The sequence below is a fragment of the Aspergillus chevalieri genome, chromosome 8 (genome assembly GCF_016861735.1).
Source record: "Aspergillus chevalieri M1 DNA, chromosome 8, nearly complete sequence".
Lineage (NCBI taxonomy): Eukaryota > Fungi > Ascomycota > Eurotiomycetes > Eurotiales > Aspergillaceae > Aspergillus > Aspergillus chevalieri.
The window spans coordinates 1,739,282-1,763,846 of record NC_057369.1 but is presented as its reverse complement, the minus strand read 5'-3'; the positions used below and the strand labels follow the sequence as shown (position 1 = coordinate 1,763,846).

The following is a 24,565-nucleotide window of genomic DNA, read 5'->3' as shown; positions in this document are numbered from 1 at the left end:
AACAGGTTACTGAAATCGTTCAAACAAACAAGAAAGCGCGTGACAAGAACCCCAACGTTATCCCAAATTCAATAAGATGAGAAGGAGGGAAGCTGCATGCACGCAATGTCTCGCCTCGCGACAAGAACTCGATCCCCCTAAGCCAGACCGAGTGGGACGTACCGTAGCGGAAGGCGGGCGCTAGCTCAAAACAAAACGACAAACAGAATCACGCGATTTGGTTCTGGAGGCAATCAGACAGTAACACACAGATTGAGAAGCGGCCAAGCAAGCAGGTGTGTAACCGCTGGCTCATCAGGCGGGAAGAGGGGAGGGGGGGGAGGAGATGCAAGGAAGCTGCTGGGCGACGTGCGTGGATGACGGCCGCCAGGGTCGACGTTGTCACAGTGGATGCCAAATGCGGTTAGCGCGGGCGGAGTGAACACCTTATCATCGCAACAATTTCATACTGTATGACAGAGAGGCATTTGCCATAATTTGTGCTGTCAATGGCTATGTTTACTACTCCGTAGAAAAGACATTAGACACTATCTTGCATCTCATATTGAATAGCAAAAATTGAACAGAAATACTTCATTCATGCGTGTCCATGGCATCTGGTCCATAATCGAATGTTCGACGATGATTAAGAACGAGGAAAAAGAAAATAGGGCATCTAAATACATAAAACTATTGCACATCTTTTTATACCGTAATCGTTTCCATCATTCCCCACAGAGCTCGGCTCAATTCCCCAGGGCATGACACCACCCTACAGAAGATGGATTTCACGTCCAGCGCAATGCGTCGTGTCCTACGGAGAAACAAAGCAACTTTAAGCAACGTAGGTCGAGGCGGACACGTCACCACCACGGCCGGTCCAGTTGACGTGGATGTCCTTGCCCTCGGGGAAGTTCTCGTTGGCATACTCGGGCTTGATGCGGAAGGTGTGGGCACCGAAGTAGTCACGCTGGGCCTGCAGCAAGTTGGCAGGGAGGTCCTTGGTGCGGTAGCCGTCGTAGAAGCTGAGGGCAGTGCTGAAGGCAGGGAGAGGGATACCCCAGAGGGCAGACTTGCTGACAACGTTTCTCCAGCCGGTTTGAGCGTTGTGGATGGCCTTGTTGAAGAAGTCGTCGAACAGGAGGTTCTCGAGGTCGGGGTTGTTGCGGTAAGCGTTGGTAATGTCCTTGAGGAAGACGGAGCGGATGATGCAGCCACCACGCCACATGAGGGCAATGGAGGGCTTGTTCAGCTTCCAGCCGTACTCCTTAGCGGCCTCCTGGATGAGCATGAAGCCCTGAGCGTAGGAGATGATCTTCGAGGCGTAGAGGGCCTGTTCCAGGTCATCGATGAAAGCCTGCTTGTCACCTTCGAACTTGGGAGTGGGGCCACCGAGGATGGTGCTAGCACGGGTACGGTCGTCCTTGAGAGCACTCAGGCAGCGGGAGAAGACAGCCTCGCCAATGAGAGTGACGGGCATGCCAAGGTCAAGGGCGTTGATGGCGGTCCACTTGCCGGTACCCTTCTGGCCGGCCTTGTCAAGGATCTTCTCGACGAGAGGAGTGCCGTCGTTGTCGTTGTAGTAGAGGACGTCACGGGTGATTTCGATCAGGAAGGAGTCAAGGACACCAGTGTTCCACTTGGCGAAGACATCGCCAATCTCCGTGGGGGAGAGACCGAGACCGCGCTTGAGGAGGTCATAGGCCTCACAGATCAGTTGCATGTCACCGTACTCGATACCGTTGTGGACCATCTTGATGAAGTGGCCGGAACCCTGGTCACCGACCCAGTCACAGCAGGGTTCGCCATCGTCACTCTTGGCGGAGATGCCCTGAAAGATGTCCTTAATGTAAGGCCAGGCGGCCTCGTGACCACCGGGCATAAGAGAGGGGCCGTAGCGGGCACCTTCCTCACCACCAGAGACACCGCTACCAACGAAGCGGATGCCCTTCTCGGCCAAGGCCTGGGTACGGCGGTTGCTGTCGGGGAAGTGGGAGTTACCACCGTCGATGATGATGTCGTCCTTCTCGAGGTGAGGCAGGAGAGCCTCGATGAACTGGTCAACGGGCTTACCAGCCATGACCAGGAGCATGACACGGCGGGGGCGCTTGAGCTTGGAGCAGAACTCCTCAACGGAGTGAGCACCAACGATGGACTTGCCTGAAAGGGAAATATCGCATCAGTCTTCTGAACACCACACTATGATGTCACATCGCATTTTCTCTGCCACACTTACCCTTGGCCTCATTTTCGAGGAAACGGTCGACCTTGGAGGTGGTACGGTTGTAGGCGCAAACGGTGTAACCCTTGTCGGCGGCGTTAAGGATCAGGTTCTGGCCCATGACGGCCAAACCGATCAGACCGAAATCAGCACTGGGCAAAGGACGCGCTGGAGCGCCGACATTGATGCCGGCGAGACGGGCGCTTTTGTCAGTTGCCAAAGTTCTAATGTCAACAAAACTGGGCGCAAGGGACAATTTGAAGAGATTGGACATTCTTTCCTGCGCTCTTCTTCGAACTGCGACATGACCTTGCGAAAAGACCATGTCGTCCAGCCCTTCCGAAGGGCAAACTAGCTCTCATTGCTCATCCCCAACAACCCAGATAGAAACAAGGGAAACAACAGATAACAAAACAGACGGAGATGAGGTTGAAGAAGCCAGCCAGAAAGAGCAAAAAAAGGGGGAAGTTGGAATCAACGGAGAGAGGACTCACACTGCCTGGTCTGCCATTTTGATGATGAAATTGTGAAGTGGTTAAGGAAATGGAGAGAACTGTAGATTATTATATCTACAGCGGAAAATCAGCTCCGAGGATAGTTGATAGAGAAGAAAGAGGGAGTAGAAAGAGAAGAGAAGAGGAGGAAGAGGGAAGAAGAAAAAGAGACTGTTCTGATCCCATACGGATTACGGAGCGGCCTTCCGTCATGGTGGGACGGCGCTGGGCGGGGCAGCCGGAGGAGCAGAGTCGTCCGGTGAATGAATACATTTTGCTGGAGATGAGGCATTCGTTTTGCTTCAATTGACTCAATTCTGATATTTTCTAGTTCCTCTATGTATGATCATGGCTACTACTGTTCTCTCATTGCTACAATCGCACTCGAGTATGCACAGTACTGCACTCCCTCATATCAACGGTATCGGAGATGACGGCAGTTGACGGCGGGGCAGATAACCTGACGACGGAGAGGGGCAAAAACCAACCTGTCTTCGGTGAAGCAGAACCGGCGACTGTTCGGCCTCGTGCTGAGTCAGATGTGTTTCTGTCGGATTCTCTTCTTCCGGTCGAGTATCCACTTGACTTAATACTCCGGAGTAGACTATCCGATAGTTATGCTGTGTGACCCCGTTTACTACTGACATCAAAAGCCGCAACGGCTACTGCAAGTTCATCACTCGGCTTGGAGTGGGGGTGGCGTCCAAGAGAACGAACATGTGGCGCATGTAGAAGATTACCTGTGGCGGTGCTGTTTGTGCAGTTTGCCTCCTACGGTGACCATTTACAACCCCGATGCTTTTTTTCTTCCCCGTCACATCACCGGCAACTTCAACCACCGACCACCTTGAAACATCTAGATCTGCAACGACGTGTACATACCTGCTTTGGGCATTCGATCTTCCCAACCTAGTGCTTATCGCCGGTCGAGAATCAATCTCTCCGCGTGTTCCTCACAATCACAGAATACCACATCACCTCTTTCAGGCGTGACGTCTGGCGTGAGACTGCTGCGTCAGTCAAGCCCTGAAGGTACGTTTGCTGCTGTGCTTGTTCATTGCGACACGGCGCATCACGTCTATCTGTAACGTTCTTCGAGCTCTTCGTTCATCATGTCCTTTCCGCCTCCTCCAGGTCTGAAGCAAACGCCCTCGTCGCTCCCTCCGCGACCTCCTGCGCCCGCAATCACTGCTTCGTCCGGTTTTAAGCCAGCGTACGCCGCGCCGCCCTCTTATTCGTCACCCGGTACTACTGGTGGATATGGTGGGAATGCGCCGGGATCGGGGTACAATGCCTTCTCGTTTCAGCCGCGTGCCGTAGCCGCCAGCCAGCCTTATCAAGCAAGCATCTCCGCTCCGCCAACTACCACAGCTGGTTACCCAGCCCCGACGACCTCTGGTTACGGTAACTACTATCAACAGCAACCACAGCCCTACCAAAGCGGACCATCATACTATGGCCAGGCACAATATAATGACAGCTATGGCTCATATCCAGACCAAGCAAATGCATATGGGAGGAACTATGGACGCAATGAGTCTGGTGCAGATGCTGAGAGAGAAGCCCAAATTGCTCAGTGGCAGAGTGCCTATGTTAACAACCAGGAAATGTCAGCTGCCGCTCCCGGCAAAGGGCCCGCCCCTCGCGCCGCTCAGGGGCCAGGCGCCTATACACCTTCGACCAGTGCTCCTACATCCCACACACCCACCCCGGCTTCCGGGCGCCCCCAGCAGGATTCCAAGACCGTTGTGCGTTCTGGTGGTGGCCAGACCTGGACCGATTCTACTCTCCTCGAATGGGACCCGGCACATTTCCGACTTTTCGTGGGTAACCTTGCAGGCGAGGTAACCGACGATTCCCTCTTCAAAGCGTTCTCCCAGTTTCCTTCAGTGCAGAAATCTCGAGTTATTCGCGACAAGCGCACGCAGAAAAGTAAGGGATTTGGGTTCGTCAGCTTCAGTGACGGCGATGACTATTTCAGGGCTGCCAGAGAAATGCAGGGCAAGTACATTGGTTCTCATCCAATCCTCCTGAGACGGGCCACGACCGAAGTTCGTCCTGTGTCCGGCAATGCCGCTAAGGGAGGAAAAAAGAACCATGGTGGTGCCGGTGCCGGTGGTTCTGGCGGACGCCCGGGTTCCGGCAAGGTCAAGCATGATGGAGTCAAGAAGCCTGGAAAGACGAAGGGTGGACTGAAGATTTTGGGATGATTTGGCATGCTACTACCCTGTACCTGGCATAATTTGAATATACGTAATGCAACTGTATGATAATCGCATCGAGTCTTTGTAATTCCATCCTTCCGAATCGCTCCTTGTAAAGGCGGTCTTGCATCGAATTGATTGTCTGGGTATTCTAAAGCAAATCACAATACATGTAAATGCAGCAGCATGAAAACGCCTTCCTCAATCTCAGCAAAAAATCACAAAATATCATCCATCATGAAACTCGTAGTGACAAATAAGTAAACGGCATATCATCGGAACATGACATCGTCGTCAATCGTGGATAAACAATAATAGTATAGCCGGTCGTATATATGTATCGTATAGCGCGCATCAAGAAATCGACTCGTTATTAAGGGTATAAGGCGCATTTGAATGTAATCATCCAGTCGTCGTCTAGCGGAAAGAGCATAGTGCTTTGTTTTCGGCTTCGGTTCAATTCATCTCACCATAGTTCGCAGTAGAATCAAGTTTACTCCGGTGCACTCTCTTCGTCCTCATCCTTTCTCCTCGAGAACAACGAGACGTGGTTCTTCATAGCCCAGATTCCGAAGCCGGCTATGGCGAGGAGGATAAATAGGATAATGATAATGACGGCGATGGCGTCGTTTCGCTTCATGGCTGCGGTTTTGTTGTTGAATTAGGACGGAGAGGAGGGGGTTTGAGAGAGATATATATTTTCCCTTCGTTGATTCGGGCCGGGTTTTAGGGAGGGTTGTTTTCTCTTTTTTTGTAAGGCAATCAGTGGAACGTATATCACAACCTCCGTGTAACTAAAGAAATAAACAAGCAAAACTGAAGAACAGAAGTAAAAGGATAGGTAAAACTCCCTAAATCGCGCGGGCTCCCCAGCATATAAAAGAAAAATTAAAAAAACTGTCAGGTACGGTGTATCTTTCCCAGCCATTTCTATTTACTATTTTAAATCATCGGTGCTCTGCTGTCTCGATTCGCTGATTTTTCTGCCGTCGGTGGCTGGTTGTCCTTTGATTGTCTTGCAACCCAATTAATCTGCGATCCGCGGGTGGGTCGGCTTTAGAGTGTGCCATTTGGTAGGATAGACTTAAGCAGTTGGGTTAGTTACAGACACGGTTTAGTGTGGTTGATTTAGGTGTTGGGCAAATGGCCTGGTTGACCAGCCTCCTCTTTTATGAGACCTGATCGGCTAGGATGCGGGCTAAGATACGAATACATATCGAACCAGGGGTATGCATCAGTGATGTTGAAGAGAGGTTTCAGAGCACTTGTACAGTTCAATGCCATCATTACTTTTCAATTGTCTCTCGGACGCGGCGAAGTTGCTGGACATATATGAAAAACCTCTGATAGATGCGTCTACGGAGTCTTGTAATACCACCTAATAGCTGGTCTCTTAGAATTACCTCGGATCATTTCCCATTGATACCTCGCAGAGAAAGAGGCAAATTAGCACCGAAGCAGGCCTTGAAGGAAAAGAGCAGAGAAGCTCCAACTCTGGGTTAGAGTGTTAGCAGCCTGAGGCAGACATTTCATGCTTCTGTCAACGTCAACCCACTTTCGTCCTGTCAAATTCTTGTCCATTTCACGAACTCATCCGACATCCTGGAGACAATGAAAAAGCCAACTACTGAGATTCAGCCTCAATGTACTTGTTTCTGGTTCCGCCAGATGACAGAACCGCTCTTATTGGCAAGATGATGCACCTCCATTACCCCCAAAATGGAATTTTGATCTTATCACTGAACATGACTGGCTTATCTACGATTGATACCCCTGGATGAACCACCGATCATCGACCATTTTTGGGTATGGCTATCTCACTTCTCGGTAGAATGATACGAAGCTTATGATGACTTCATGATGAGACACCGCTGTCAACAGTGGAGAGTTGAACCAGTCGGATCTTTCGATAACATGAACGCCATATTAATTGACAAGCAGCGTATTTTTTTAGAGTTCTGAGAAACCTGTTGTTTTCAATAGACGTTGCATCGAGGTCACTCGCTTGGGGATTCGAGATTCATACAGAAAGAATTGTTTTCACCCGAAGCATTTGAACTGCCACTTGTCACTCACTACTTACAAGCCCTCGTATATAATCCCATTGGGAGATTTGGCGCCTGACTTTTTCGACATGGAGGCATCAAATACCCGGCAAGGAAGACCTGCTGTGCAATCAGTGGCCCTCGAGTCCATGGCTCCAAGTACAACAACCGATACACGCTCCGCTACAGACGCGGCGCCAATCGACAATCCACCTTCCAGCGAAGAGAATCAGAACTCCTCCAAGCCAGTGTACGAGAACCAGCATACCAAGGATGATCCAGAAGCAGGACTCTCTGCCCAGAACAGTGCATCCAGCGGGGATAGCGGAGGCCAAGATCTAGACCAGATACGAAAGTTGGTTTCGCGGATGTTCGGCCGGGAGAGGAAGGAAAATTCGCAGGAAGAAAAAATGAGGCATTCGGGAGTTGTGTGGAAGGATCTCACTGTCAAAGGTGTGGGCGTGGGAGCTGTCATTCAGCCGACAATCCTTGATATCTTTCTGGGGATACCGAGGTTGGTCAAGAAGCTCCTAACAAAGGGTAGGAAGAGTGCTGGTACTGGGAAACCGCCGACGAGGACAATCATCGACGGCTTCACGGTATGCTCTTCAGAACTTCATTATACAAGTCTTAACTCTCACATATATAGGGCTGTGTCCGTCCTGGGGAGATGCTTCTCGTTCTTGGACGACCTGGTTCAGGATGCTCTACTTTCTTGAAAGTCATTGGAAACCAAAGATCCGGATATGAGGCTGTTGAAGGAGACGTTCTTTATGGAGGCACTAATTCAAAAACAATGGCAGATAAATATCGCTCTGAAGGTATGCTCCTGAAAACTGATCCCACCACGAAGTTGACTGATTTATTGGTCTCGCAGTGCTTTACAACCCCGAAGATGATCTTCATTATGCAACCCTAACAGTGCGAGATACTCTAATTTTCGCTCTGAAGTCTCGTACCCCAGGCAAGACATCCCGAATCCCCGACGAGAGCCGGAAAGATTATCAAAACACCTACTTGACTGCTATTGCAAAGTTGTTCTGGATCGAACATGCGATGGGTACAAAAATCGGCAACGAGCTAATCCGAGGAATATCTGGCGGCGAGAAGAAACGTGTATCCTTAGGCGAGGCCATGGTCACAAAGGGCAGTACACAGTGCTGGGATAACTCAACCAAAGGCCTCGACGCGAGTACGGCTTTGGAATACGTGCAAAGCTTGAGAAGCCTAACAGACACTGCCGAAGTTTCTTCATTGGTGGCTCTTTATCAGGCCTCTGAAAGCCTGTTTCGTCAATTCGACAAGGTCATCCTTATAGAAGATGGCAAGTGTGCTTACTTTGGTCGTACGGAGCACGCAAAAGCCTACTTCGAGCGACTGGGCTTCGAATGTCCTCAACGATGGACAACACCTGATTTTCTGACATCTGTTAGCGATCCAAATGCACGGCGCATCAAATGTGGATGGGAAGGGCGGATTCCGCGTTCTGCTGAAGATTTCCAAAGAGCATACCGCAAAAGTGACGATTTTAAGGCGGCTTTCGCGGATATTAAGGTGTTTGAAAAAGAGATAGAGTCTCAAAGAAAAGAACGAGAAGTCGCCAGAAGCAAGATAAAGAAAAAGAATTACACCGTCTCACTCTACAAGCAGATTATGATTCTTACCCACAGACAGTTTCTTGTCATGATTGGAGACAGTCAGTCTCTAGTAATCAAATGGGGCGTGGTCACCTTCCAGGCACTCATTATAGGGAGTCTGTTCTTCGACCTTCCGCAGACCAGGTCAGTCCTACTCACTTAGCTCTGAATAGGATAACTGAAAGATGTACAGTGATGGTGTCTTCACGAGAGGTGGAGTGATGTTCTTCATCCTTCTTTTCAATGCTCTACTTGCAATGGCCGAGCTCACAGCAGCCTTCCAGAGTCGGCCGATTCTAATGAAGCATAAAAGTTTGTGAGCATCACAGGGACCCTATCCCTTCCCAAAAGTAACTGACATTTTCAGTTGCTTTTATCGTCCAGCAGCTTATGCTCTGGCCCAAGTCGTGGTCGATGTCCCACTTGTATTTGTTCAGGTGGTGCTGTTTGATGTGATTGTCTACTTGTATGGTCGAGTACTACTACCTTCATACCAGGCTAATTTGTGCTAGTATGTCGAACCTTTCGAGGACGGCCTCTCAATTCTTCGTCAATTTCCTTTTTATATTCTTGCTCACCATGACCATGTACTCTTTCTTCCGGGCCCTAGGAGCGTTGGTCTCGTCACTTGATGTTGGTATGCTAAGTGGAGACACTCATTCTTAAGAAAGCTGGCTAACCTATTTCTGTAGCTACACGCCTTACTGGAGTTGCAATTCAAGCCTTGGTTGTCTATACAGGTACGGGGAGTTTCACTATTCCTTTACTATTCAACTGACAATGATGCTAGGATATCTCATCCCACCCTGGAAAATGCACCCCTGGCTCAAGTGGTTAATCTGGATCAACCCCGTGCAATACTGCTTCGAAGCAATAATGGCAAACGAATTCTACAATCTGGATATTCGATGCGAGCCGCCTTCCATTGTCCCAATTGGTCCTAATGCTGTGCCGGGCCACCAAAGCTGCGCAATACAGGGCAGCACTCCGGATTCGACAATTGTTCGTGGTGCAAACTATATCCGAAGCGCTTACACATACACTCGATCACACCTATGGCGGAACTTTGTCATCGTGATTGGATGGTTTATCTTCTTTGTCGCAATGACGGTACTGGGCATGGAAATGCAGAAACCGAATAAGGGCGGTATGGCAGTTACTGTTTACAAGAGGGGCGAAGCACCAAAAGAAATTGGGCAGACAATTATGGAAAAGAAGAAACCTGAAGACGAGGAATCCGGCGAACGGGATACTGCCAGACCCGACTCCAGGGAGAACGAGTCGGGAGAAACCATGGAAAAGGTTGAGGGGATTGCTGAAAATACGTCAATTTTCACGTGGCAAAATGTCACTTATACGATACCGTTCGAAAGCGGACAGAGGAAGCTGTTGCAGAATGTTCAGGGTTATGTCAAGCCTGGTCGTCTTACGGCTTTAATGGGGGCTTCTGGTTCAGGGTTGGTACTTCAACATCATACAACAGTGTGTTACTGACCTTCTGCAGCAAAACCACTCTACTCAATGCTTTGGCGCAACGTATTAATTTTGGTGTTGTTACTGGCACGTTCTTGGTGGATGGAAAGTGAGTAACCCGACGTGACTGAAAGAGAAAAGTACAATTCTAAACCTCTACAGACCCCTCCCAAAAAGCTTCCAAAGAGCAACCGGCTTCGCCGAACAAATGGACATCCATGAACCCACAGCAACAGTCCGCGAATCCCTCCGCTTCTCAGCCCTCCTCCGCCAACCCAAAGACGTTCCTGTCAAAGAGAAATACGACTACTGCGAAAAGGTCATCGATCTAATGGAAATGCGTCACATCGCCGGTGCAACGGTTGGATCCATGGGTTTTGGACTAAACCAGGAACAGCGCAAAAGGCTCACCATTGCAGTTGAGTTGGCAAGTAAGCCAGAGTTACTACTGTTCTTAGACGAACCTACATCTGGTCTTGATTCTTTGGCCGCTTTTAATATTGTCCGCTTTCTACGACGGCTAGCGGATGCCGGACAGGCAGTTCTGTGTACAATTCATCAGCCGTCTGCTGTGCTTTTTGACCAGTTTGATGAATTACTATTGTTAAAGGCAGGTGGTAGAGTCGTTTATAATGGGGAGCTGGGGCAGGATTCCCAGAAGCTTATTAAGTACTTCGAGAATAATGGTGGTAAGAAGTGTCCTCCGGATGCGAACCCGGCAGAGGTATGTCCAGCACTACTTGTCTAACATTACCAACAAGACTGACACATACACAGTACATGCTCGAAGTCATCGGCGCTGGAAACCCAGACTATAGTGGACAGGATTGGGCTGACGTCTGGGAGAACTCTACCAAATACAAAGAGCTGATGGAGGATATCAATCGAATAGTTGAAACCCGCGCTGTTAATACACATCAGAGAAACAAAAATGACGACAAAGAGTTCGCCATGCCGCTCTGGACTCAGATCATGGCTACTACGAGGCGTGCTTTTATTGCATACTGGCGAACCCCGGAATATGCACTGGTAAGTATCCCAGGAGTAATCGAAGCTGATCTCTAACAAGGCTGTAGGGCAAATTCATGCTTCACATCTTCACCGGCCTCTTCAACACGTTCACCTTCTGGCACTTGGGAAACAGTTATATCGACATGCAATCACGGCTGTTTTCTGTTTTCATGACGCTTACCATCTCACCCCCATTAATCCAGCAACTGCAACCACGATACCTTCATTTCCGTGGTCTCTATGAATCCCGCGAATCCAGTTCCAAAATCTACTCCTGGATCGCATTCGTCGCCAGCACCATCCTTCCCGAAATACCCTATTCCATTGTCGCAGGGTCCATCTACTTCAACTGCTGGTAAGCCACCCGACCCAACCACCACCACCCCCGCCAACCCAAAACCTAACATATTTGTTCAAACATAGGTACTGGGGCATCTGGTTCCCCCGCACCTCATTTCGCACCGGCTTCACCTGGCTCCTCCTAATGCTCTTCGAGCTCTTCTACATCGGCTTCGGGCAATTCATCGCCGCCCTGTCCCCGAACGACCTCTTCGCCTCCCTCCTCGTCCCCGCCTTCTTCACCTTCGTCGTGGCTTTCTGCGGCGTCGTCGTGCCCTACCACGCGCTGCCGCATTTCTGGCAGTCCTGGATGTACTGGCTTACGCCGTTTCATTATCTGCTTGAGGCATTTTTAAGCGTTGTTGTGCATGAAGTTCCTATGAGGTGTGTCGAGAGAGAGGAGAGTTGGTTTACGGTGCCGCCGGGGCAGAGTTGTGAAGGGTATGCTGGGGGGTTTGTGCGGCAGGCTGGGGGGTATGTTCGGGATGCGGGGGGTGGGTTGTGTGCATTTTGTCAGTATGAAAGTGGGGATCAATTTGTGTGTTTTCTTTGATGCCCTTGGCTTGGTTATGGTGTGCTAATATTTCATAGGCTGCAAGCTTCAACGTCTTCTATCAGCATAAATGGCGGGACTATGTAAGCGAAAGACCCTTTGTTCTGGCGAATACTAATATCCTAGGGCATCTTCTTTGGATACGTCATCTTCAACTTCATTGTCGTGTTCATCATATCATGGCTATATCTACATGGCATACAAGATTTGAAGAGATCGCTTAGTGCTCGAAAGACAAGAAAGATTGTCAAGCAATGAGCAAGAGTGCTTTGGATTGTTTGTTTCTTTAGTGTACATTGTTCAGAGTGTTAGAGCTTCAAGTTCGTGTACTGTTTATAAATTGAATCCACCCAATTGTCATCATGCGAGTAGTTCTACCCCAAGAAAAACGGTACAACGACCATCTATAATATAATCTAGACAAGCAGCCTTAGACCCAAGACTATGCACCAGAATTAGACGGAGAAGGGGTCGGAGCAGAGGGTGCCGCGAGGTTAGACACCGTAAGAGGTTGAGGTTGGTGGTGAGAGTTCCAAGAGTGAGAAGCGCTAGGGCCACTTTGATTCGGGGAGGGAGCAGCAGAACCCTCAGGACCGTTTCCATTTCCATTTCCATTCATCAGACGAGCACGTTTTGCTGGTGGGCCACCGGCTACGGGACTCCGGCTGGATTCGAGGTAAGGCGAGCGATACTGGTTGGATGAGGAGGCAGATTGACCACCAGGTTGAGGAGACTGTTGATTTTCAGGGCTTGAGGCGCGGGCACCCTGCATGGATTTTGATCGGCTGTGGTTGGATTCGTCGCCCGTGCGTAGTTTAGACTGCTCCGGAGAATTATCGTTTTCGTCCAGAACGGGGTTCGAGTATCCTACGCCAACACGGCCCATGCTTCGATCGTGCATCACCACTCGTTTCCATTTGGCTACCACGTTTTCGTAATCCCATCGAGGAGAATGGGGGTTGAGATGGCTTTCCTTCACGTCCAGCTCTCGAGCAACATCGCGCGGTAATGGGAGAGTATCCGGTGGGAAGAGAGCAAATTCTCTTGGCCACTGGCAGGAACCGAGCCTCTCGACCTGCGCGCGGAGCTGATTCGCCTCCTGCTGAACGCGCGCTAACTGTTCATCCAAGGATTTCCGTTTGTCCATTTCCCGGGCAAATGCGCGGGTGATTTCAAGTTGCCATACACTGCCTTTCTCCTCCGGAGGAAGCGACATCCAATGTTTATATGCCAATTCAAGATGCCTCAAGCTCATATCCTCGTGCTGCTGGACACCTCGAGTAATCATACTAGAATCCATACCCATACCGAATCTTCCGGATTGAGAATTGTTCGTGGCATCAGCAGAGAGTTGATCTGATTGCCATTGCGCGATCTTGGCCCGAAGGGCTTGTCGAACGATCTCTAGATGCTCAGTTCCCGGAGGTTCCAAGGAGAATGAGGAAGAAGATGGGAATGGGGTCGCGGAGAAAAGGCTCGGGGGAGGCGGAAGCAATTGCAAGCAAAGCGATGGAAACGTTTGAGATTGGATATCGAAGTCAAATGGAGAAATCCGTGGCCGCATCCTGGAACTGCAGTAAACATACTCGTAAGTATCCTGGTTAGAAAGAAAGATGGGAAAAGACAAAACGTACGTCGCAGCTCTAATGTTGTCCAATACCTCTCGCAAGGCCAATTCCAATGCCCTCATAGTATCAGGATTCTGCGAGCTTGCATTCCGACGAGCGTAGTCCGGCAAGTTTATGGACCCTGTCCGGGACTGCGACGGCGTGTATCGCGCAGCGCCATCCTGGGGATTGTTTGGATTCGGAATATCATTGATAACACCGGTCGCATGCCAAGTTGGCGTGTTGAACATCATACGGACCTGACCATCTCGTGACCTCCCACTGTTCTCCCCAGCGCCGTACGGATCTGATTGGCCTTTCGCCGTGATTCGCTCAGGGGTGTCTCGTTTGCCGGTCGAGGTGCGCGCCTGGCGTCGGGTGATACCACTTCGAATACGTCGGATTTCCTCAACATTGTGTATACCATCGGGCTTCTTCTTAAACAGGAATTGGTCGAGATGTCGACCAAGGGAGGATGAGGTAAAGGATTGCTGGCAATATTGGCATTTTCGGTCCTTGACTGTCTGGCCCTTCGCGGCAGGCGTCTGGCCCTGGTTGTCATCGCCTCCAGTAGAGCCTTCGGGGGTATCGACCTCAGGTGGTCGAGAAGAAGGGGTGTCCTCCATGTTTCACAGCAGCCACGAGGTCAAGGATTGAATGCAGGTGCAGGTTTGCGAGACGCGTGGTTGTCGGTGAAATGCGGAATGGCAAGATATGCTGTGCGAGTTGCCAGGTTAAATCATGACCTGGTTTGTCTGCTTCATACAAAAAGTGCCGAATTAAAGCAGGCACATAAATGAGCAGAGACTCTTAATAAAAATACGTGGTGGTTGAGTTGGAGAGGAAAAGGTGGAAGAAATGGAGAGCGGACGAGGGAATGATGGAAGCTGCTGTGTTTTGCCAAGCTTTTACTGGACTGTGGAGATTCTTCACAACTCTTCCATTCACAATACAATTATCTTTGCTTTTGCTGGGAATATTTTGAAATGGCTAAATCTGTCATGGAATTACCAGTGAATTGGATAGATTGCTTTCTTCTGACCCCAAATATATGCATGTACAGATGAAATATCTATATAGATAGCCAAGCAATGCTCGAGAAAGGATACTTGCTGCTAACGAGATCACAACCCGGAAGCAAATTCTATGTATGGAATCTGTCAATATCGTAGGTCGTCAGCTGCTGGACAACCAAGAAGGGAGGCAACAAGATGAAGGCACTGGGCCGTACTCTGGAAGCCTTCCAAGACTACACTAGCTCAATGGCCAGTAACAACCGCCTCATGTAGCATAGAATTCGTCATTTGTCGGACGTTCAAGTTGATTCTCTTTCCGGACATCCAGCCCTTCCAAAGTGCATATTGCGATGGATCAGTTTTGTCGTGAGATAGCGATGGCCAGTCTGCTAGCCAATTCGGACATGTTTCTGGTAAGACCTTTGGCACTCCATGCCATGCAAATCGCGATGGACCATTCATATACACAGCGTCTCCTGATCGAAGACGAATAATTTCACACTCAATACCATCGTCATGGCTAATCATGAACAATCCATCGCAACCGAAACTGACACTGATCAAGCCCACATCACACTCCTCGCTGACATCGCGATGGGCGCTCAATGTATCCCCGGCGGAATAAACGTTCAGTATTGCAGCTTGCGCTTCCGTCTCTGGAAAGGCTGCGCGCAAGAGCTCCGCAACATCATTCGGGAATGGAGGGGGGGGGCCGTCTGGGTATACTTTGGCAGTCCAATCATATTGGCCGCCAAGTGTGATCCAGCGGAGCTTTTTCTCTAACAAGTTCTGTACCGTGATCGGCTTATGCGTTCCTGGATCCTTGGGGTGGATGGTCCTCGTTGGATCGTCTGCAAAGAATGATGGGATTTGATTCCGAGTTTGGTCTGAGCTTGAAGAACCAGGGCCATCTGGAATCTCGGTGTTTTGCGCCTGATAGGGATAGGTAACATCGTAATGCAGATGAAGATTCGTCTGGTGTTCGTTGTTTGACAGATCGCGGTGGAATAGACGAGACAGCAGTTCGATCTGGACGGTAGGGGGAAACATCGACGGGATCATTAGCAGGCCTGACATTCATTAGTTCTCCGAGTTTATGGGCCCTACCATTCCTTCAGTTACGAAGGATGATAAGGTAGTTGCTTGTGCTGACCAGAGACGGATCGATGAGTAAAGACGGGAATATTTTCAAGTAAAGGACCTCTGTGCTGCCATACACTGCCGTCGCCTTTGACGAACTGGTCAAATGCCAGTCGAAAGTCCTCGCTGGACCTCCATTCCGAAACAGAGATGCCATCTGGAAGACTGTCCGGGTCCAAAGCCTGGAGATCAAGTATGCTAGAGTCGTGGTCAATTTCCGCTAGAGGAGTTTTCTGATATTTCTTGTAGCGTTGACGGATGGAGTCTGGAGGACGATCATGAGCATTGAGGCCTTTGATCTGAGCCATATTGATCTTCCAGAGTGCTAAATATGAAAAGCGACAGTTCTTCGCCTGCCAAAAAAAGAATGACGGAATGATAAATAAAGTCACGTGGCAGCGCGTCCACCGCCTTTCGCGGTTTGTTTGGGCGCAACGCTCACCGCCTTCGCTCCCCACCACCAACAGCGAAAATAAAGAAAGAATCAGGATCCATTTATCGTCAAGCTGGTTGAATTTGACTACTCTATTTCGGAATTTCGCCGCTGGGTGCTCGCTTGGTGCTGTTTACTTCGCTGCTACGACTGGCCGATTGGCAATTGGGATTCCCTTCAGCACGCTCGTTGTTGTTGCTTTCCTTCTCTTTCTCCTGACAACAACACAGGGTCGACCCTTTGTTTATAACAACCTGTGCTCCCCAAGGCTTGAGGAATCAACGCTCCGACGGGTTCTCACGACTGTTGCTCGATTATCTGATACTGGACGAGGCTTCGACTGTTTTTGTCATTGTGTGAATATTTCAAAACAGAACATTTACTTACCGCCAACATGGAGAACTACCACCGGATTGAGAAGATCGGAGAGGGTATGTCGGAGATCTGCATGTCACTTCGCAATTGCCTTAGATCCGTCCCATCGAGATCGAACAAACCGCTAGGAAACTGACATTTTCTTCTTTTTAACAGGAACTTACGGTGTCGTCTACAAAGCCCGCGAACTCACCCACCCCGGCCGTATTGTTGCCCTGAAGAAGATTCGTCTGGAAGCCGAAGATGAAGGTGTCCCTAGCACAGCCATTCGTGAGATTTCTTTGCTCAAGGAGATGCACGATCCCAACATCGTCAGCCTTCTCAACATTGTGCACGCCGATGGCCACAAGCTCTATCTCGTCTTTGAATTTCTGGATCTCGACCTCAAGAAGTATATGGAGGCTCTCCCCGTGAGCGAAGGTGGACGCGGAAAGGCCCTTCCGGATGGTACTACAATGAGGAAAGACATGGGCTTGGGAGATGCCATGGTCAAGAAGTTCATGGCCCAGCTCGTGGAAGGAATCCGATACTGCCACAGCCACCGTATCCTGCATCGGGACCTCAAACCGCAGAACCTGCTCATCGACCGCGAGGGTAACCTGAAATTGGCCGATTTTGGATTGGCGAGAGCTTTTGGTGTCCCGCTGAGAACTTACACTCACGAAGTAAGCTGTCTGATGCCACAACCACGCCAGCGATGTCACTAACACTCTTATCCAGGTCGTGACATTGTGGTACCGTGCTCCTGAGATTCTTCTGGGTGGTCGGCAATATTCCACCGGTGTCGACATGTGGTCTGCTGGTGCAATCTTTGCAGAAATGTGCACACGTAGACCGCTCTTCCCCGGTGATTCCGAGATTGACGAGATTTTCAAGATCTTCAGGTGCGCTTCCTGGGTCCTTTGTCGAATTACACAACAAAGAACATCGGACTAACACAAATTTATTGCTTTACAGACTTCTCGGTACTCCAGACGAGAACATTTGGCCTGGCGTCTCATCTTTCCCCGACTACAAACCTACGTTCCCCAAGTGGAAGCGTCAAGATATGGCTAACGTCGTTCCTGGGTTGGAAGACGCCGGCCTCGATCTCATAGAAGGCCTACTCGAGTATGACCCAGCACGTCGGCTTTCCGCGAAACAGGCCTGCTTGCACCCATACTTCCAACACGGTAGCTCTTACTATTCTGGTCGCAACCGGGCAAAAGGGTACCATTAGTGGTCTGACAAATTGATTTTCACTCTTGTGTGATTCTATCGTACGTGGATAGCCAGCAAGGAACCTCTACCTCAAAAGGGATGTCCACTACTGCGGACAATGATACATCCCTTTATTGGCTATCTCGTACCCCTTTGGTGTCCGTTTTCATTTCCCTGCGCTTGACTGACTTTTTCCCGCTTTCCTTTTTTCCTTTTCTGAATTTCTTTTGTTCATGGCGTTATCTGTGGAGCGATCTGGCAGGAAGGAGGTCTAGGCTACTGGATACGATTACAAGGACGTGTTGTTTTGACTTAACGTGTGCATGCATACCCATATCTTTATGACTGAAATATATTTAGTAGATGACTTTAGCTTTCTAGTTAATTTATCTTTCGTTTCTTTCTTGATTGGTTATCATTTACAGGATATCAACACAGTCGAAGAGGGCCACTTTTGTCGGTCTCTGATGCTGGTTGGATGCTGACCTGTGAGACAAGACTCGAGAAACGACTATCGAAATACCTATCAATCTTCAATATTCAAAGGGCCTTCATCATGATCATCAAAAGGCCAATGTTTCATAACCGCAGTCCGCTGAAGATAACTCTCTGAATCCTCCAACATAACCTCCTTAATCGCCTGCGCCGTAGCTCTTGATCACTCAAGATGTTCATTATCAGGAACCCAGCCCACAGAATCTATCCCAATTATCTCACGCAATTCTGCAAGCTCTTGGCGCGCTTCATCTACCTGCTTAAGCTCGTTCCTGCACTGCGATATCTCTTGCGCCGAGTACTTCACCGGACACTCAACCGGGCCCAAACAGTTGCCATTATCAACAGCCATACGCTCGGTGGGCCGTCTGATGAAAGCATCCACCATCACAACTTTGAGAGGCACCTGCTGCTCCTGCTTCTGTCTCTGTTGCTGGTCACATATACTCAGTCCAGCTCTGTGGCCAGCAACTTGCACGAGATCGTTTAAAAAAAAAAAATAGTTCCCTGTGTATGGAGACTTTTTAGTCTCTATGTCTACAATGTTGGTTCGAGAAGGCTAGTGAGGCCACTGTCAGCTACGAGAAGGGCATAGCGATATTCCCATTCAAGAAGGTTGTTGAAAAACCCCCCAGTCTCCTCCCGCGATCGAATTCCAACGCGGACGACTCTCGCTGAGGAGCTGCTTGAATTCAGGGATTCATATGCCTTTCTTTGTATCAGCAAATGCTCATAAGACTGATGGGACGTTCGGGAGCATGTCTCGCATCGCGGAGTATAAATGGGGGATGACTACCGCTTGATAATATACGTGATAGGAAGCATCAGATTTTTAGAGCCTAGTCTTATATAGTATCGATATTGCATATGGAGGTCAGAGAAAATGAACATCCTAAACCTGACTATATGCCAGCCTAACAGAAAAAAAGCAATCTCTCTGAGCCTGGGCAGCTGGTGGAAGCCCTCGTATTCAGTTCAAGTCTCTTGGCCAATTGGTCAATTGTTTAGTGTACTGCAGCGGAATACGAGTTCCTGCGGAGTATTTCGTAATATCCTATATGTAGCGTACAGCAACGAGGGTGCTTACGCCGGACTCGCTTATTATGGAAATTTGTCTTACAAAATAAATCGGTCGTATTCGGCTTTCGTGTCGACTTCGTCGTAGACATTGTCAGCATCTTGGCAAGGCTGTGTCTTGCTTGACATGAAGCCCCTGCCTCGATTTTGATTTTATAACCCCACGGTGATGGGGGTACAATTACCTTACCATTATGTTAAATCCCAGTGCCCAGTTTGCCTCGGTATAGCCGCATGAACCGGCAACCGGGGCTGTGCCCGTTAGCCTACCCTAGGCACGGAGTACTCCGTATTACCGCTGTAACAATTGCATATCCTAGATGCCGATCTGCAGCCTTATCCTCTGCACGCATCTGCTGCATGATTAGGGCAATACATGGGCGAATCCCAGGGCAATGTATTCGCCCGGGTGGCGGCGATGCCGATTGATAGCGAATCGCGGCTGAATTACCCATGGGGCGCATTCTCAAGGCTCGATGCGATATAATCGGGGAGATAACCAAAAGACGCCTGGCCACACCTGTGAATACGAATACCCTGCGCAACCGCATCTCGTGCGACTTGTTGCTGATGTCTTCTATTAACACATCTAAGCTGACCTACTATTTCTGCCATTTCCATCTTGATTCCATATAATAAATAATAAACCATGGACCACGACGACAGGAGCGACCTATCCTTCGTACCACCATCTTCACGTTCCGGAAGCCGAACACCGCGAAGGATCAGAAAACAACCTCCACAAGATACCGTGAAGCAATTCTGGGACCAATTCAGCACCAAGTTCCCAGGAAAGGTCTACACCGTTCTTCCTGATAATTCGTATGCACGCAGCAAAGCCGCGCGGATACCCAAAGGCGCCATTCAGGGCCAGAATGCGGCAAAGCCGTACGACCAAGCCAGGAGCGAGTGTGAGCGGGCTGTTAATCGGATTGTGCGGGAGTGCGAACGCTTGAATCAGAGGTATACGGATCCGCACTTTGATATCGAGGTTGATTTGAAATCAGGGCGGAGGGACTACTTGGATGGGCTGGATGTGTGTAATTTGGAGATGCAGCCGAAAGGCGTCAAGAGGGTTACTGTAAGCGATCTCAAGGCCGCAAGATGATTATCATATCGCGGAATAGTGAGGAGGCTGACGCCTTGGTAGGAGATATTCGAAAACCCACAGTTCTATGTGAACGGGCCAACTGCATCAGATGTACGCCAGGGCCGCGACGGTGATTGTTGGCTCATGGCAGCTTTGTGTACTCTGGGAAACAAAAAGCGCCTTATCGACAATATCTGCGTCGCGCGAAATGAGAAAGTCGGTGTTTATGGATTCGTTTTCTTCCGAGGTAAGCGATGATCTTCTAACACCCGGAACCAAGACTAACATCTGCTCAATCATATTAGATGGCGAATGGCAACAATGTATTGTAGATGACAAGCTGTATCTGCGTGCTGCAGATTACGATGAATCATTAGACGAGCGACAGGTCTGGGACGATATCATCCGTAGGGACACCGAAGAGGAATACCGGAAAGCCTTTCAGACTGGATCGAGAGCCCTGTATTTTGCTCAGTGTGCGGATGAGAACGAAATATGGCTGCCACTACTGGAGAAGGCTTTTGCAAAGGCACACGGAGACTATTGTGCTATTGAAGGTGGATTTGTGGGGTGAGAACAGTCATGAATCAACCAGTTGAGGACGGGGCTGACATGTATCAGAGAAGCCATTGAAGACCTTACCGGTGGTGTCACCGTAGATATATTGTCCAGTAGTATTCTGGACAAAGACCGCTTTTGGAAAGAGGAACTTATGAAAGTTAACCAGGACTTCCTTTTCGGTTGTGGCACTGGTTTCTGGTCCAATTGGTTGTGTCCAAAGTACCAAGGTCGTCCTAGGGACAGAAAGGGTATATTCGAGAATCACTCGTACTCTATCATGGAGGCCCGAGAAATTGATGGCCATCGTTTGCTTCGATTGCGGTATGCGATGTTTTTATTCGACTAAGTGGGACAGTGCTAACACAACCAAGGAATCCCTGGGGCAAGAAAGAGTGGAGCGGAGCATGGAGTGATGGTTCTGAACAGTGGACTCCGGAATGGATGGAGAGGTTAGGACACAAATTCGGTAATGACGGGGTACTAATATCCGCATACCTTGAATGCTGAAGGGAAGCACTGACGACGGGTGAAACAGGTCTTCTGGATTTCTTATGAGGACCTGCTTAAAAAGTACCAGCATTTCGAGCGAACACGCCTGTTTGGGCGTGAGTGGGCAGTAACTCAACAATGGACTACGCTTAATGTCCCGTGGTCTGCAGATTATCACAGTACCAAATTCATGATTACTGTGAGAAAAGAAAGTCCCGTGGCGATTGTCCTCTCGCAGGTAATTCCCTTCGTATTTTCTTTACTTATGGCCGGTCCACTGACACAATACAGCTCGATTCACGTCACTTCAAAGGATTAGCAGGCGAGTACGACTTCGCTCTCAAGTTCAGGGTACAGAAGGATGGCGAGGAAGATTACCTTGTCCGCAGTCAGAGCAGCCATCTATTGAAACGTTCCGCCAACGCAGAGATTACTCTCAAGCCAGGTCGTTATTGTGTCCTCATGAATATCACAGCGTACCGAAACCCCGATGTGGAATCAACAGAGGAGGCCGTTAGTCGCTTAGCTTCAACAAGGCGCGAGAAATTGGTTCAGATCGGGCTGTCGTATGATCTGGCACACGCCAAGGGTCGTGTTGTCGAGACGGAAAGAGAGAAGAAAGCCCGCGAGGAGTATGAGATGCGCCGCAGAGCGCTTGATAGAAAAAAGCGACGCGAAGAAACGAAAAAGAAGTTGCAAAAAGAGTGGATTCGAGAACGGAAGATGGCAGCTCGGAAAAAGAGGGCAACAGAGAGACTTACTGGTCGAAAGGACAGCTTCTCCTGTAATGAATCCCTGGGAAATGGTGTACTTAGAAAGGGATCGCCCGAGGACTCCACAGTCAACAGTCTGGCTACATCCGGAATCAACGGCACCACTCCCACCGTTCAGCTAAACGGTTACAATAAGCTAAAGCGCAAGAGAGACTCGAGGCATCTTAGCATTGACACAAATTTCACGGCAGATGACTTTGACAGCAGTGATCTGGAACTGCTAGACGGATTTGAGTTCGACTCTGATATCGACCTGCCCGAGAAACCTGAACCTGTGAAACAAGCGCATCGAGAGCTCTCAGTCTACTCCCCACATGAGTCTATCAGTGGCCATTGGAATGCAGTGTGCGTTGTAGGTCTGCGAGTCTATTCTAAGGATCCGAAGTTGAGCCTGGAAGTCGTTCGTCCTGTGCCGGAAGATGATGTGGAAGCGGCATTGGATATGGATGACCCTGCGGTATCTGCTACAAATGAGAGAGGCGGATGGGATCAATTCTCTTTTTAAGACAATGCCTTCATTTATGTTCTTATCTTGATACCGCAAAATTATAGACGATGCCAAGAGTCATATACTAACGGCAGAAATATAATCCGCTCTCCGCTCCGCCCTTATCAATTAATTATCAATTAACGCCGATCAACGTCCCGCGTCACGTCTCCAACTCCCTCCAAAAATGGCGCAATGCGCCTTCTAGCACATTTCTTGACAAGATGGCACTCGAGGCTTTGTCCTTTTTCCTTTTTCACTCTACGAAGAGCTTCCTTTTCGTCTTCTTGCAGACGATACTCTTCATATTCCGATAGGACCTTTGGCATCCCTGTGGGGAGCAATGGGCATGTCTTGTTGAGGTATCATGCGCGAGATCACTAATAGCAACGTCCAAGGCTAATTTATATTGCTGGGAACTACAGTGTAACCGAATCACTCGCATCTCCGAAACAAGCCTATCCGAATGTTACCGTTTATCTTCCCCCGGGACCGGTTTTCCAGCGACAGAATACACCTACAAGTACCGATGTGAAGAATTCGGTCTCCCACAATGACACCGATTCCTTTCACACCCAACATCACCTCGCAGCATCGACCTCCTCAACCGTCGTAACTATCCACTACCGCCTAGGCACAATCGAACCACCCGAGGAACAACTCCCCGACGCAGAATCTCCCAAAGATGACGGTAGCAGTACTGCGAAATCAGCAGCCGCTAAACCCAATGAGAATCAGCCACCCCGCCTTGTCCATTACGAATACCAGAATGCCGTTCACGATATATTAACAGCCTTCGACTGGATCCAGAAAACCTTCCAGCCGAATCAGCTGAATATCCTGGGTAGCCACGTCGGGGGCTCGCTGGCGCTGATGCTCGCGCTTACGGAATCGCAGTCTATACATGCTGTCGCGGCCGTGGAACCAATCTGCGACTGGACGGAGTTAGATCAGTGGTGCGAGATTGCAGAGTACTTGACAACAAGACCTGAACCAACGCTCGAGGGAATAGAAGGATCAATGGCATACATGGCCATATCTGACACTGAAAAGCAAGAGAAGAGGTGGAGAAGCAAGTCTTGCTCCGTTGCACCGCCAGATCTAGTTCCCCTCCTCGAAGCCCGGGAGTCACTCTTCGTCAAACCAGAGCGGTACTTCGACCCGTTTGCGTCCCCGGTTCTCTTCGTCCGTACCCCGGGAAGGGCCATCCCCGCAAAGTTCCCGCAATACCTCACCGGCCCCGACAAACCCATCCCGGTATTAAAAGAGCGAATCGTCCTCGACGTAATGTCTCTCGGTCTCGCAGAAGACGAAGACACTCTACCAGGCGAACTGTTAAGCGAAGAACTAGACGACGAGGGCTTCACCCACTACGACACCGAAATCTCACCCATCTACATAGTATCCGACCACACCGGACGAAGATACAACGTCGAGATCCCCATGTACCGCAAAAAACTCCTCCGCTGGCCGCCCTACGGCCTCGAGTACGGTCTCAGCGGAGCAACATGGTTCCAACCACACCTCCTTGAATTTAAGCGGTTGGATACGACGCTTCCATGGGTTCATATATTCATCCGCCAGCCGAAGTCTAAAAGGTCCAGGACTGTCCTCTCGGAACAAGCTAAGGATATGCAGAAACTTATGCAGAAGGCTTGTCTGTGGGATGATAGGGGTGGTAAGGAATCTGGTGAGAAGGGTGTTGGTTTGTCGAGAATCCCTTCGGATGAAGCATGGCCTGCTAGCGCTCGCATGGAGAAGGCGGCTGGGGAGTGGTTGGAGAGTGTTCGGGATTGGCCACGGAATCCTGAGAAGAAAAAACAACGCATAGGTGAAGAGTTGAGCTAACGGATATTCACGTATGCA

The 24,565-nt window shown here is 49.5% G+C and overlaps 10 protein-coding genes across 10 annotated transcripts; 7 read left to right on the top strand and 3 right to left on the bottom strand.

Moving 5' to 3' along the window:
* Positions 1 to 814: 814 nt before the first annotated feature.
* On the bottom strand, positions 815 to 2,711 carry GND1 (NADP(+)-dependent, decarboxylating phosphogluconate dehydrogenase; the record flags this gene model as incomplete). Its single annotated transcript, XM_043283979.1, has 3 exons — positions 815 to 2,139; positions 2,216 to 2,403; positions 2,695 to 2,711. 3 exons carry the CDS (start codon positions 2,709 to 2,711, stop codon positions 815 to 817), a joined length of 1,530 nt encoding a protein of 509 aa, XP_043141204.1.
* A 1,095-nt stretch (positions 2,712 to 3,806) lies between these two features.
* Positions 3,807 to 4,904, top strand: ACHE_80590A (RNP domain protein; the record flags this gene model as incomplete). Its single annotated transcript, XM_043283978.1, has 1 exon — positions 3,807 to 4,904. One exon carries the CDS (start codon positions 3,807 to 3,809, stop codon positions 4,902 to 4,904), a length of 1,098 nt encoding a protein of 365 aa, XP_043141203.1.
* A 2,128-nt stretch (positions 4,905 to 7,032) lies between these two features.
* Positions 7,033 to 7,662, top strand: ACHE_80589A (uncharacterized protein; the record flags this gene model as incomplete). Its single annotated transcript, XM_043283977.1, has 1 exon — positions 7,033 to 7,662. One exon carries the CDS (start codon positions 7,033 to 7,035, stop codon positions 7,660 to 7,662), a length of 630 nt encoding a protein of 209 aa, XP_043141202.1.
* A 77-nt stretch (positions 7,663 to 7,739) lies between these two features.
* ACHE_80588A (putative ABC transporter) lies at positions 7,740 to 12,026 on the top strand (the record flags this gene model as incomplete). Its single annotated transcript, XM_043283976.1, has 13 exons — positions 7,740 to 7,764; positions 7,821 to 8,724; positions 8,774 to 8,896; positions 8,948 to 9,046; positions 9,093 to 9,217; positions 9,273 to 9,320; positions 9,371 to 10,037; positions 10,085 to 10,162; positions 10,216 to 10,777; positions 10,831 to 11,082; positions 11,130 to 11,419; positions 11,488 to 11,897; positions 11,995 to 12,026. 13 exons carry the CDS (start codon positions 7,740 to 7,742, stop codon positions 12,024 to 12,026), a joined length of 3,615 nt encoding a protein of 1,204 aa, XP_043141201.1.
* A 372-nt stretch (positions 12,027 to 12,398) lies between these two features.
* ACHE_80587S (uncharacterized protein) lies at positions 12,399 to 14,189 on the bottom strand (the record flags this gene model as incomplete). The annotated part of the gene is made up of 2 exons (XM_043283974.1): positions 12,399 to 13,527; positions 13,591 to 14,189. The coding sequence occupies 2 exons, from the start codon at positions 14,187 to 14,189 to the stop codon at positions 12,399 to 12,401; spliced, it is 1,728 nt and encodes a 575-aa protein (XP_043141200.1).
* Positions 14,190 to 14,822: 633 nt separating this feature from the next.
* Positions 14,823 to 16,027, bottom strand: alkB (oxidoreductase, 2OG-Fe(II) oxygenase family; the record flags this gene model as incomplete). Its single annotated transcript, XM_043283973.1, has 2 exons — positions 14,823 to 15,649; positions 15,733 to 16,027. 2 exons carry the CDS (start codon positions 16,025 to 16,027, stop codon positions 14,823 to 14,825), a joined length of 1,122 nt encoding a protein of 373 aa, XP_043141199.1.
* Positions 16,028 to 16,546: 519 nt separating this feature from the next.
* Positions 16,547 to 17,746, top strand: nimX (cyclin-dependent serine/threonine-protein kinase CDC28; the record flags this gene model as incomplete). The annotated part of the gene is made up of 4 exons (XM_043283972.1): positions 16,547 to 16,583; positions 16,684 to 17,192; positions 17,248 to 17,411; positions 17,485 to 17,746. 4 exons carry the CDS (start codon positions 16,547 to 16,549, stop codon positions 17,744 to 17,746), a joined length of 972 nt encoding a protein of 323 aa, XP_043141198.1.
* Positions 17,747 to 19,948: 2,202 nt separating this feature from the next.
* Positions 19,949 to 20,407, top strand: ACHE_80584A (uncharacterized protein; the record flags this gene model as incomplete). The annotated part of the gene is made up of 1 exon (XM_043283971.1): positions 19,949 to 20,407. One exon carries the CDS (start codon positions 19,949 to 19,951, stop codon positions 20,405 to 20,407), a length of 459 nt encoding a protein of 152 aa, XP_043141197.1.
* A 126-nt stretch (positions 20,408 to 20,533) lies between these two features.
* Positions 20,534 to 22,717, top strand: ACHE_80583A (uncharacterized protein; the record flags this gene model as incomplete). Its single annotated transcript, XM_043283970.1, has 6 exons — positions 20,534 to 20,636; positions 20,695 to 20,959; positions 21,011 to 21,271; positions 21,322 to 21,427; positions 21,486 to 21,677; positions 21,731 to 22,717. 6 exons carry the CDS (start codon positions 20,534 to 20,536, stop codon positions 22,715 to 22,717), a joined length of 1,914 nt encoding a protein of 637 aa, XP_043141196.1.
* Positions 22,718 to 22,894: 177 nt separating this feature from the next.
* On the top strand, positions 22,895 to 24,547 carry ACHE_80582A (uncharacterized protein; the record flags this gene model as incomplete). The annotated part of the gene is made up of 2 exons (XM_043283969.1): positions 22,895 to 23,061; positions 23,125 to 24,547. The coding sequence occupies 2 exons, from the start codon at positions 22,895 to 22,897 to the stop codon at positions 24,545 to 24,547; spliced, it is 1,590 nt and encodes a 529-aa protein (XP_043141195.1).
* Positions 24,548 to 24,565: the final 18 nt, after the last annotated feature.